Here is a 12,773-nt window from a genome sequence, read left to right as displayed (position 1 = left end):
TGAAATGATGCATCATGTGTATGTGGCAATAAGTAAAGACAACCGTAATATGTCCCTGAAGGTTTGTTGTTTTTCTTATTGCGTGCGATCAGAAGGAGACGCTCTTTCCATTATTATTTTTTTTAATGTCTGTGTTTAGTTTCAGCTGTGAGCGACTGTTTCTGGCATCGCTCCCTGCAGCCTGTCACCTGCTGTTAATATACGCCGCCTAATCCACTCTGTTCAGTGTCAGCAGTTCAAAAGGGGGCAGTTCGTACTTTTGTCAGCTTCAATTAGTCTGACACTCTGGCTGGTTGTGAGATCTCATTTCAGCGCTGGTGTCCCTTCAAAGGGACTCAAAACGCTTCAGCATTCCAAAATGAGACTAGGGATGACACAACTTTTGGCTAAGCAGCGCAAAGGAACAAGATGGTGCGCAATTTAAACCTTTTTTTAATGCGCTTTGACAACTTCTTGGCTAAAATGACCCAGCTGGTGGCTTTAGGTGGTTTTATGAAAAGGATTTAGCGATAAGTGATTTTAACGTTAATATGACAACAGCCTGTTTTGTTTTTTTTAAAGCTTATATGAGGTAGGGGAGCTCTGATTTGACTGTTTGTAGCAAACCTTTGTGTTCCGCTGCTTCCCCTCTCAACAAAGTAATCCAGTACCAAAGTGCAATAACTTATTGTACTTTATTCCCACAAAAACAAAAGCGTGAGCAGATCTGTACTCTTTTCAGTCAAAAAGCAGCTTAAAGCCACACACACCAGCACAAAAAGATGTATATATCATGAGAAAACTAAATCCAAACCCATCGCTAACAAATACAACTTTAAAGGAAAGTAATATACTCAAATACTTCATAAAAATACAACAGCATCAAATTAGTAACAATCTCAAAGGTTTTATGACACTTCAATCCATTCTGCATGCACAACGATGCACCAGCACATTTCATTTTTACATCTTTACTCCTAAACTGAGTGCGTGACTTCAGTAGTATTAGAAAATGGACGATGATGTAATCATTGGAGGGTGGCGTGACGCTGCACAGAGCGGAAGTGCTTCAACGCAGGAGCTACGAAGATTCAATTAATGTGAAAAATGACAATACTGACTTGTGTAAGCAGTGTTGGGGTGTGTGTGTTCGGTTTAAACCAAAGACAGACGGCCCTGTCCATCCTGACACTCAATACTGAGCTCTGCAGCCTCCACATGGCTCAGGGTTAATTAAAAATCCTTCCCGGGCCGGCTGTGCCTCCGACCCTGCAGCTGAGCGGCTGCAGCTTTGGGTGGATGGTGGAAGTGAGCGCAGGGAGACGTAGGGGCTGAATCTTTGAAAGCAGAGCCATGACAGCTGAGGGGGAAGCATGTGTGAGGCATGTTTGTTTTGCATTTACCCCCCCAAGCGCAGCTGTGTGCACTGTCCTTTTCCCAGAACACCGGAACACAGCAGACGCCCTCACAGCTCGCCCTCCATCCAACCTCTCAGATCCAGCACAGAGGGCCCCCATGTTCACCCTGGTAAGGAGAAGCACCCCCCTCCTCTGACGAGTGCACATGCCTTGTGTTTGGACAGGAGCGTTGATGTCATTTGTGCGACTTCAGACGGATCTGCTTTGCTGACAGGTTATTGCTGTTCCGACCCACCAAATGGGAAAGTGAATGTGTCTCAGTTTAGGCAATTAGCTCCGCCTTGAGGTGAGCTAAGAAAGGTCAGATTCACTTTATGAGACCATGAAAAGCTTCAGGCCTAAGTCAGGATTTGCTAAGAAAACAGATCATCTGGTGATACTGAAGGGCTAAAGTTTAGTCGACGAGGAATATCAGGACAAATTCAGCCTCTACAGGTGGAATATTTAGATAACGTTTGACCTTTTTTAAGGATACCTTTTAAATTATTTCAGGAATCAAGTCAAAAAAGAAAAAAATGAGGATAAGTTCAAGTTTTTCTTCTGCAGAATCCCTGAATGAGAATAATTCAATGGTCAGAATAACTTTTACCACTGAGCGGTAAGCAGAATATGGGAAAACCAAGAAATCTAAATGCTTTAAAAGATTAAATCAAATTCTAATATTCAAAGTGGGAAAAAAAATCAACATTTAGGTTATTTACTGATGCTTCTCACTAAATTTGTACTTCGTTCACTTCATTAGAGCATTTTGCAAAGCATCTTCTGTTCTCTTTTGAGGTGACAACACAAAATTCAAAATAAATAAATCAGCTTCACTGATATTTCATTTTATGCCGAAAACGGATCAAGAATTCAAAGTTTTGGAAGATTAAAAAAGAAAATCAGAGTTTTCTACAGTCTAAATCAGTGGTACTCAATACTCTGACAGAGGAGGCTTTCCATGCACAGGCGCCACCGGTCTCTCCGACCACCACCAGCCGGCAGGGTGGGTTAAGCATCTTGCCCGAGGACACTACAGCGCCATTCTCTGGCAGAGCTGGGATTGAACCTGCAACCTTCCAATTACTGAACAACCCACTCTACCTCCTGAGCTAAATAAATAATAATAAACATTAATGAGTGTCAAAAACAACTTAAACAATTATTTATTCTCATTAATGTTTTGCTTTGGATTTCTTATTGAAATACTCAAATTGGACTAAATTGGTTTACGTGAGTCTAGAAACATAAAATGTGTGCCTCAGTGGCAACAATTCAAATACCCTTCATTTAAAAACCTAGAAAGCAATTACGGTACTAGCTCGACCACATACTACAACCAAATCTGCAGCAATCTATCTGTTTCTGCAACATTTTAACTAAACATCAGACGCTTTATTTATTTATGTTGTTCCAGAGGACTAGATAAGGATTTAGTTGGAAATTTAGAGGTCAATCAAATGCCCAAACCTGTTGAAACGCACTCGTTCATGCAAACTTTCAGCCACAGCTCGGTCAGCAAACTCACCGTAAAGAAAAATGTAATGGGGTTGTTTTAAAAGGTGTGCAGGTGCAGGAGGATGCAGCTGGGGCCTCTACTGTCTCAGGTCCTAAGAACCTGCTGAGCACCTCTCACTTTCTGAGCCTGTGCAGCAGCTGGGTTTCTAACTCTGGTGTTACTGATTCACCTGACCAACAAGCTGAACTGGAAAGAAGAAACACAGCATTTCAAATTTAAATAAAGGAGTAGAACAGCACCACACCTGCTCACACTGAAACCACTGAAGAGAAAAAAGGAGTTTTTAAAAACGTATTTGGGTAAATTAGTGCACGGATTTATTTTGATCACTGTTTTTAGCATCTTCTCTTGCCTGTCGTCAGCGTACTCTTGTTGCTTTCTTCCAGGGGAGGTGTCACTTCCTGTGTCATATTTTATTCTCATTGCAATTTTTTGCAGCATTTGTGATGTAGTCACGGTTTCCTGTGGAGTTTTGACTTACTCCTCATTGGGTGAGCATGAGATTCCCCCCATCTAGCGTCCATTCACACATCATGTTGCCCAAGAAATGGCAGCGCTGTGCTCTTTGGCTTTCATGCGCAAAGTGGCAATACTGGAGGACTTGCGATCAGGGTCCATATTGAGATCGTACGTGTTGATGCCCCCGGCCATGCCGGGAGTTCCACCAAATAGGCTGCCCATGTGAGGCTGTCCAATATGGCCTCCGGGGCCCGGTACGCCCAGGAAGTCAGACATGCCGCTGGCAGAGTGGGGATGAGGTGTCATGCAGGGGGTCACGGTGTCACAAGGCACCACGCAACCAGGAACAGGAGACGCAGCGCTGTTGCCACCGATCCAGGAAGGGTTCTGAATCTGAAACAGGCAAAAAGGAAGTAGACAAACATCTGAGTTCTTTTGTTTAATTTTGCATTGCATTTAACAGTGGCGCCCCCAACGGGGTGGCCAGGGGGGCCATGGACACCTTTAGAAAATTGTTTTTCATATATATATATATATATATATATATATATATATATATATATATATATATGTTAGGGATGTGTATTTTTGAAATTCTGGCGATACGATACATATCACGATACAGGGTAGATGATACGATGTATCACGATATATTGCGATACATTCAGTCAGACGTTACAAGCAATTTTTTTACTGAATTTATTGTAAGAATGTTCAATAAACAGTGCAAACTGATACATAACATGTTTAACTTGAGGTATCTGAACCATGATGGAGGGATTTACATTTCAGTGGCGGAAACAAAACCCGCTGCACACTGCTGCCAACTAGCGGGTGGCGATTGAATTGCGTAAAACGAAAAGAAAATACACAAATGTTTGCATGTAAATTCTTTCAGGAATTAGATACACAGCTTTTGAATATCGATATAATGTTGCTGGGAAAAATATCACGATATATTGCCATATCGATATTTTCTTACATCCCTAATATATATATATCGATATTTTCTTACATCCCTAATATATATATATATATATATATATATATATATATATATATATATATATATATATATATATATATATATATTTATATTGGCTGCTGAACAAGTGATCTAACCACTAAAATGTGCTGGATAGCGGCACTCAAGGACCAGGATTACCAACCCCTGGGCTAAATGCTCCCAGAGTTACCACAGGGACCAATTTGGTGTTCCACCCAAAAAATTTCACTTGTTCTCCAATGACCATTTTCTGAGGGCACCACTGCATTTTAATAGTATTTTATTTCTCTTCCACCAATAGTGCCTTACACGGTGATGACAAATTTGTAGTTTTGTCTCCTAAAGATGTTGAAATGGGAAGGAACTAGTCACCGCTGCTGGGGGTTGTGCAAATCGGACGTTAGAAGAAGAAGATCATTTCTATAGCGCCTCTCAAGATAAAAATCATGAGGTGCTTCACAAAAGCAAAAAATGTAAAAGTATAAAAAAGAATTTAGAAAATATTTAAAAATGTATTTAAAATGAGCAAAAAACAGGCAAATGTGATTAAAAGAAATGTTAAGAAAGAGAGAGTGAACAGGAAAGAGGGAAATCAGTGGATCCGGAGGAAGGTGGAATAGGTGGGGAGAGCAGAACAAAGAGAGAGTGGTGAAGAAGGTCATACAAAAGCCAGCTTGAACAAGTGAGTCTTCAGCTGCTTTTTAAAGGAGACCATTGAGTCCACTGATCTCAGGCTCAGGGGGAGAGAGGTCCAGAATCTGGGGGCCAGAGCAGCAGATGATCTGTCACCTTTGGTCTTTAGCCTGGTGCTGCACAACCAGTAGGCTTTGATCACTGGACCTCAGGGACCTGCTGGGGGTGTAGGGACTAAGAAGATCACCAATGTAAGATGGTGCTTGTCCATGTAAGGCCCTATAGACCAGAACCAGGATCTTGAAATGAACCCTGAAGTTGACCGGCAGCCAGTGAAGCTGGAGGAGAAGCGGGGTGATGTGGGTGTGTTTGAAGGACTTGGTCAGAAGCCGAGCACAGGCATTCTGAACCACCTGTAGACGGTTCAGGGAGGTTCTGCTCAGACACGTGAAAATATACCCCGTTAGATACCCTGATCAAAGTTGGATGGGGCGTTTTTCTTTTATCCCTTTTCCAAAGTCACACAATTACGCAGCTATATTTGTTCCATACGTTTGCAGGTGGGAAAGGTCCTACGTCTGAGAATGACGAGCCATGGTCACAGATGTGCGTGGAGTTATTCAGGAGTCAGCCGGGTAAACAAAGGAGCCCAGCCGAACGTTGCAGCCAAACATCCAAACGTGGACGAAAAAGGCTTTTGACCAAAGGTGAAAGGTTGTGACACAGATAATTGTAAAAAAAAAACAACAAAAAAACAACAAAAGAGTGAAAACATTGTGTTGGGAAAATGTTACTTGAGCACTGTGAGCCAACTGAACATTTTGTTTCTGTTGACATACAAGTGCCCTGTGTGTGTTTTGCAATTGGGAAATGCAGTTTGTTAGTTTAGCATTAGCACCCAGCAGCACGTGTGGTGATGCCAGCTGTAAAGTTTGGGATTCTAACATGCATGCCACAGAGGTCTGTACCTGTGCGTAATTCTCATGGCGCGTTAGAAGCGGCAGCTCGTAAGCGGTGGAAAAATGCGTTCGGACCTGCTGCATCTGGCCAAAGCGCTCTCGCTTTCTCCATTTTGCTCTTCGGTTCTGGAACCAAACCTGCAACATCCAAACAGCCATGTTTAGTTAAATCAGCGGCAACAGTTGGCCGTTTATTTTAGAGACAATCTCAGCTTTCATCTGGAAGTCAAGCAAAAATATTAGAAATAGGAGCACAAGACTTTTCTAGTTATAGTAAAACAACTTTGACTGAGATGTAGACACTCCATCCTTCTTTTCACTCGAGGTTTACAACTTTCTCCTCTTGGTTTATTTGTTGCTTGTCCACAGCGTGCGCGTTTCCCTCCTCTCTAAACACCTTTGACATCTCTAACTGACTGTGTTTACCGGAGCCATTTGTATGTTTGCATTTACCAGCAGAGAACGTGAAAGTAATTAGAATAAATTGGGTTCTGGTGGGATTTAGGAACCATCTGCTGTGTTAGTCAGCAAACCCAAACGTCTAAATTTCGACGTTTGCTTTCAGCTCCCGACGCCGCCATCCGTTGGACGTGTGTCGGGGGAGCTTCACTTGTGGAGATTGAAAAGTGAGTTGTGATTATAACCTGGGTTTGTTTGCATTTTCCTTTTTAATTTCCTGACGCCTGAATCTTCTGGATTTGTGACCATTTCCTGCTAAATTAAGGAAGCACACTAATCTGAGAACATAATCCCTCCCTCCTTGATGTTTTTATACTGTTGCACTCAAGCTTCTGAATCCTGTGCACGGCAAGTTTCTCTTAGATTGTTTTTTAAAACGCTTCAGTAAATGTCAGGTGTTTCCCAGAATGCATCAGTTCTTTGCCATGTTCTGAGTCTGTTGGCCATTATACAGGGATAACATATTTTTGTGCTGCACACACTGAGTCGTGACAGTAATTGGTAAAGACCTTGACAGCTTAAGTAGCTGGTGGACTTTTCAATGAGGCTTTATTTATGTTACTGCCCCAGAGAGAAAGAGCAGAGAAATACCAAACTGGCCCCAGTAGGAGAGCGGTGCTGGGCCCAAAACACTTTGAAGTGAGAGAACAGCTCAGAGGATTGATAACCCGCCTCTGCTGTCACTCATTTCAGCCTCCAAAGCAAAAAAAAAAAAAAAAAAACCTGAGACTGAGCCTGGATTTAGTTTTCTAACACCCCTAAAGCACTAATAATACAGCTGAAACATCTCTCCACAGTGTTTATGTTCTTTATATGTGCGTTTGTTCGGTTTTCCTCCTAAAATCCTTCATCACAAAACTTCTAGAACCACTGAAAGGTTAGTTGACAGATGATAAATGAATTTTCAGAGCAGGATTTGCAGCACTGTGGGCAGTTTGGGATAAAACCTTAGCATAAAAATGTCCTTCAGCTCTGTTTCTGTCACAGAAAAATCTCACAAAACACAGCAGCTAAAGACAAAGATGTTTCTAATTAATGAAAGTCGTTTAAAAAAAAAGAAAAGAAAAAATGCAGTAAATAGAGTTTGACATAATGGGCATTATAAAAGGACTCGAATGTGTGATAAAAATGATTAAAGGTGTTTTTTGTCCATCTGCACACTGTAAGAAATAAAATGTTGACGTTACCTAACTGAATTATGTCCACTGGTTCCACTAAACCTAGTTAAAATACATGTATGCACATACAACACACAATAAAACCTTTACATGTATTTACATGTTTTTATTTAAACAACTTTAGCAGAACCATTCGACAAAACCAGGTTGTGCAAATTCAGCATCCCATTTTTTATCCCGATCCCAACTTTGTCTCAAACATTCTCCGACGTGTTTTCCCTCCACCTATAAAAAAAATAACAAGCAAACCTTTATAAAAGACTTTAAACGCAGACGTTTCCGGACTGGTTCTTGTGAAAATGAGCTGTGAGTGTTTGTCTCTCAGTGGGTGAGAGCAGCGTCTCGTCTTTCATCCGTAAACTCACGGGGACACCTGCGTTTCCCACATCTGATGCCATCTCGGCTCTCTGGACTATCAGAGCAGCAGATCTGAGGGATGTGATGCTACCGGAACCCTTCGACCCCTGACCCCTGACCTTCACGTGTAGTGTATATGACTCAGATCTGAATTCACCCTTTTCCTTTGAAACCCCGAGACTGAAAAAGCAAACAACTCTGAGTCCTGCCGCTGTTTAACTGAGAGTTCCTACTTCCTCTCTGGTAACAAACTAAAAGTTAGCCTTTGTTTTAAAGGATGCATTTGAGCCATTTTCTTTACATTTCTCCACTCCAGATGCTGAACCGCTGAGCTGCGAGGCTGCGTCTGTGCGTGTGAATGACCTGAGGAAAGAACGCTTCTCCTCTGACTGACAGGGCATCTCGTGCCTTTTATCTTTTCGACTTGAGTGTTTAAGAGGGCCGCCGGGAGGGCCGGCGGCTGTAAAGCTGCATCCATCTGAAGCAGGCAGGTCTGCGATAGCACGAACAGCCGAGCGGCATACCTTCAGAGCCTCGGGGCTGAGTTATAACCCTGTAACCGAGCTGACTTCCTGTGTTTTTTCTGCAACTCGCCGGGCTGTGGATCGAGTTTTGATCGATTTCTTCTCCCATCCCTGCTCACCGGTATAATTCTAATTTATGGGTTGTTTTTATTTCTTTAAATAATGAGTTAAAAAAAACAAGCTTTGAAATAACCCAGATGCATCAAACGTAGACCAGTCGAAACCTGTGGAAAAGGTTTCACACCTACTGGAGACCACAGCAGGGACACATTCTTGTCCGAACAGGACTTTAATGAAAGACAAACACAGAAAATCCAGGAGCTTTGGTCTTTGTCCGCATGCTGCACACGGTGAAACTGTGGAGGTCTCTCGGTTCCTGGACGCTGGAGCACATTTCTGCAGTCGTGACCAGTTTGCATGCAAATGTTCTCCAAAGGTCAAAAGGTCACCGACTGAAATAACCTCCGAAAACTAAATGTTTTAACTGAAAAGGGATGCAGCCATTTTGGATCGTTCCAAGCAGACTCATATGCAGATGGAAATCCACTCCCTTTAAACTGCACATATGAGGCCCAGGCAGCTCAGACCTCAGCCCCCACACCCCCCGAGGCCCCCCGGGCCCCCCCTGGCCTCTGTAAGCTCCCACTCACTCCCCCACTCTCTCCCTCTCTTGACTCCCACATTTCCAGATAAATCTCCTGTGTTGTCCTGAGTGACTTTATCTCTGCAGAGCTGCAGATGCTGAAGGATCTGGGCGGTTGTGTTGTTTAAACCCTGATCTGCTCTGACAGAGACCTTTTATCAAACCTAACGGTCAACCTGAGCCAACACCACTCTACCAAAGTGAAAAACAAAAGTATGCCGTGCTGCTCTGAATCTTGGTTGTTGTCCTGTGTTACCTGCACGCGGGCTTCTGTCAGGTCAGTCCTCAGCGCGAGCTGCTCCCGGGCGTAAACGTCAGGATAGTGCGTCTTTTGGAAAACTTTCTCCAGCTCTTCCAGCTGGTAGCTGGTGAAGGTGGTGCGATTTCGTCTCTTCTTGCCTTTGTTGGTTTCGGCACCATCCGCTTTGTCCAGTGAGCTACCTAAGTCGTTGCCTGGCGACCTGTCAGAGGCCGCCTTCCCTCCTTGATCCTTCACACTCAGGTATCTGGTGTCCATTCCAGGTGGATCTGAGTCCGGGGCCAAATCAGAGTCGGTCAGACCTGAACTGTCTTTACCTGCAAGAAAACAAATAATATAGAAGAAAGTTAAGTGTTTTTTTTCTGTTATGATTGGACGGCTCTTTGTAAATTGGTATACTTGATAACAGGATTTGAACGTTTTCAAAAAAGTGAAATAGTTTAATTGCAGTAGACAGAAAAGTGATAGGATTAGTTTATTTAATGCATTCTGCCTCCTTTCAGCCCAGTGAGGGAGTCGCCGCTGAATGTGTTTTGACAACTTTCTTTTACCAATTGCCTTTTTTCCCCCAAAAATTTTTAACAATAAAAAGGTTGTCAAAATATTCTTTTGTGCTTTTTGAAGCGACGGTGTATATTTTCCCTGGCAATGGGGGAAGTTTTTGTGTTTTTTTTTTTTATCTTTTATTTCATTCACAATGTATAAAATAAACACAAACAAATACAGGATACATTAACATATTGAAAAAAAACATTTGAATGAAAAGGAGCAGATAGAAGAAAAAAATCTTATGATTTCTGCCCCTTTTTATGAAATAAAATTATCCGCCAAACACAGTATAACCTCAGTCACTTTCTAATATTTTCACGTCTAATCTTTGACATTATAATTCTCCTTTTCATAATTACTAAATACATTAGATTTTATACATTTTTTAAATATAGCAAGTGTAGTTGATTCTTTAAGTTCCTTGTTAATGGCATTCCACAATCTTACACCATTTACAGAAATGTTACATTCCCTAACTTTTGTTCTGAATCCAGGTTTCTTAAAGACATCAGTTCCTTTTAACATGTACCCACTTACTCTCTTATGAAACATTTTCTGAATATTAGTTGGTAGATTACTCGTATTCGCTCTGTACATTATTTGCAATATTTTCCACTCTACCAAGTCAGGAAATTTCAGTATTTTGTATCTAATGAATAATTGATTAGTGTGATCTCTATAGTTACTGTTATTAATGATTCTCAATGCTCTTTTTTGCAAAATGAACAATGGTTGTGTAAAAGTTTTGCAAGTGGCTCCCCAAATTTCTAAACAATAAAATAAATATGGTTCAATCAGTGAGTGATATAATGTTAACAACCCCGACAAATTTAGTAGAAACTTAACTCTATATAATACACCTATGGCTTTGGCGATTTTCCCCTTTATATAACCTACATGTTTGAGTTAAGACCTTACCCATTGGATGGCCATTAGGGTCGAAAATAGCTGGGAGCGTCATTTTCAAACGAGTATTTCAACCTTTCATCGCTGGTAACAAGCGAAGAGGTAAAAGTGTAAAACAACAATGTTTATGACGGGCGAAAGTTTGGTAACATCTTGTTACAAGTTAGTACATGTGCTTTGTCCTCATGAGCTTCCATAGAAGGAAACATGGAGTCAAATGGCGTCACCCAGAGACTTAGGGTGTTTCTCAATGTCAAGGCGCCTGGCCTTGCGAGGCGATGTCTCGCGAGGCCAGGCGCCTTGCTTACGAGGACACTGTCCTTCCTTGGTCAAAGAAAACGGCTAAATGGAACAGACTTGCATCACGTGACCACGGCTTCCACGGTGGTCGCGTAATGTCACGTGACACAGGAGATAACGTTATGTTTTATACGTATTAGTTTCAGTATAAATATATAACAAGCCTTTTACTTTTTAAATTGTGTATATGTTTATTAAATTCTATGTATAAGTGAGTTACTGCCCGCTAGCCAACGAAGCTGCAACTAATAAGCAACTAACCAACCATAGGTAACTTCTTTGGATCTAATAAAACATTTTAAATTAGTTGTCTTACTTTTAAACTTGAAATTTGTCCCCGAAGTAGCTGCCAGCTTCTGATCCGCCATCCTTTTGAAAATACCCTGGTGTATTCTGGGTAATTTTAGGCTAAAAGACACCTCCCGTGTATCCTTGCTCAGCTAGCTAAACGGCTAACAAATGGAGAACACACGCCTCGGTAGAACATGAACATTGGAACACGCCTTGGCAGCTCCTGATGACGTATCTCCTAGGCAACCGGGGCGGGGCCAAGACATCAAGGCGAGGTTCCTTAGTATTGAGAAACACCCTTAGACTCGCTCCCAATTTGTATGGTTAAATGTTATAAACAAAATAAGAATCCGCACACTTCAATCTGCGATGTAGGAGTTTATCGGTCAAGCTTTCGGTCTTTCGGTTCTTGACCAATAAACTCCTACATCGCAGATTGAAGTGTGCCGATTCTTATTTTGTTTATTCCACTTTTTGATCCAGCACCTTTCTCAGACGAGCGGTGACTCCTTCTACTCTAATTATGGTTAAATGTTACAAAGCAGTCAATATTTTTCAACAACTGGACATCATTTATTTCCTTTTCAACCACATTTTGATGGATATTTCCAGAGATTAATGGTAAAAACTACACATTGCCACTTTAAAATGGTTTAAACTGCATTTTACTTCATTTTTAGAACTCAGTGTAAAATCTCAATCTTCTGATTTGTTCGATTTAACACAATATGTATATTTTTATAAGTTCATCCAAAACCAAGAGAGTGAACGGCCTATATTTGTGTAGCGCCTTCTGGGTTCTGCAACCCCCCAAGGCGCTTCACAACACAATCAGTCATTCACACACAGATTCACACGTTGGTGATGATGAGCTACGATGTAGCCTCGGCTGCCCTAAGGCGCACTGACAGAGGCGAGGCTGCCAAACACTGGCACCGCCGGTCCAGTGAGTATGCATTTGTCACAAATGGCTGCTTGAACCAGTCTGTTGTGGTGAAGAGAGAGCTGAGCTGTAAAGCAAAGCTCTCGATTTACCGGTCAATCTACGCTCCTACCCTCACGTGTGGTCACGAGCTTTGGACAGTGACCGAGAGAACAAGATCACAGATACAAGCGGCCCAAATGAGCTTTCTCTGCAGGGTGGCTGGGCTCTCCTTTAGCCACCCTGCTCTGTTGTCTGGGAGGGGCTCGGAGTAGATCCTCTGCTCCTCCACGTCAAGAGAAAGCAGTTGCCCCCTGGACGCCTCCCTGGTGATGTCTACTGGGCACGTCCAACAAGAAGGAGACCTAAAGAAAGACCCAGGACACACTGGAGGGACTATGTCTCTCGGCTGGCCAGGGAACACCTTAGGATT

At 42.2% G+C, this 12,773-nt stretch overlaps 1 protein-coding gene across 1 annotated transcript in view; it reads right to left on the bottom strand.

Annotated features, from left to right (window-relative positions):
- Positions 1–3,302: 3,302 nt before the first annotated feature.
- alx4a (ALX homeobox 4a) overlaps positions 3,303–12,773 on the bottom strand; it is a 19,435-nt gene continuing 9,964 nt past the window's right edge. The window contains exons 2-4 of the mRNA XM_015953126.3: positions 9,370–9,689; positions 5,962–6,090; positions 3,303–3,747 (exon numbers count right to left, since the gene is read on the bottom strand). Coding sequence (XP_015808612.1) covers positions 3,427–3,747; positions 5,962–6,090; positions 9,370–9,689 — 770 coding nt within the window. The 3' untranslated portion in view covers positions 3,303–3,426. The remainder of the gene's footprint in view (positions 3,748–5,961; positions 6,091–9,369; positions 9,690–12,773) is intronic.

This window comes from Nothobranchius furzeri, chromosome 9 (assembly GCF_043380555.1).
Source record: "Nothobranchius furzeri strain GRZ-AD chromosome 9, NfurGRZ-RIMD1, whole genome shotgun sequence".
NCBI lineage: Eukaryota > Metazoa > Chordata > Actinopteri > Cyprinodontiformes > Nothobranchiidae > Nothobranchius > Nothobranchius furzeri.
The sequence above is the reverse complement of the archived record's forward strand: the minus strand, read 5'-3'. Positions and strand labels throughout refer to the sequence as shown.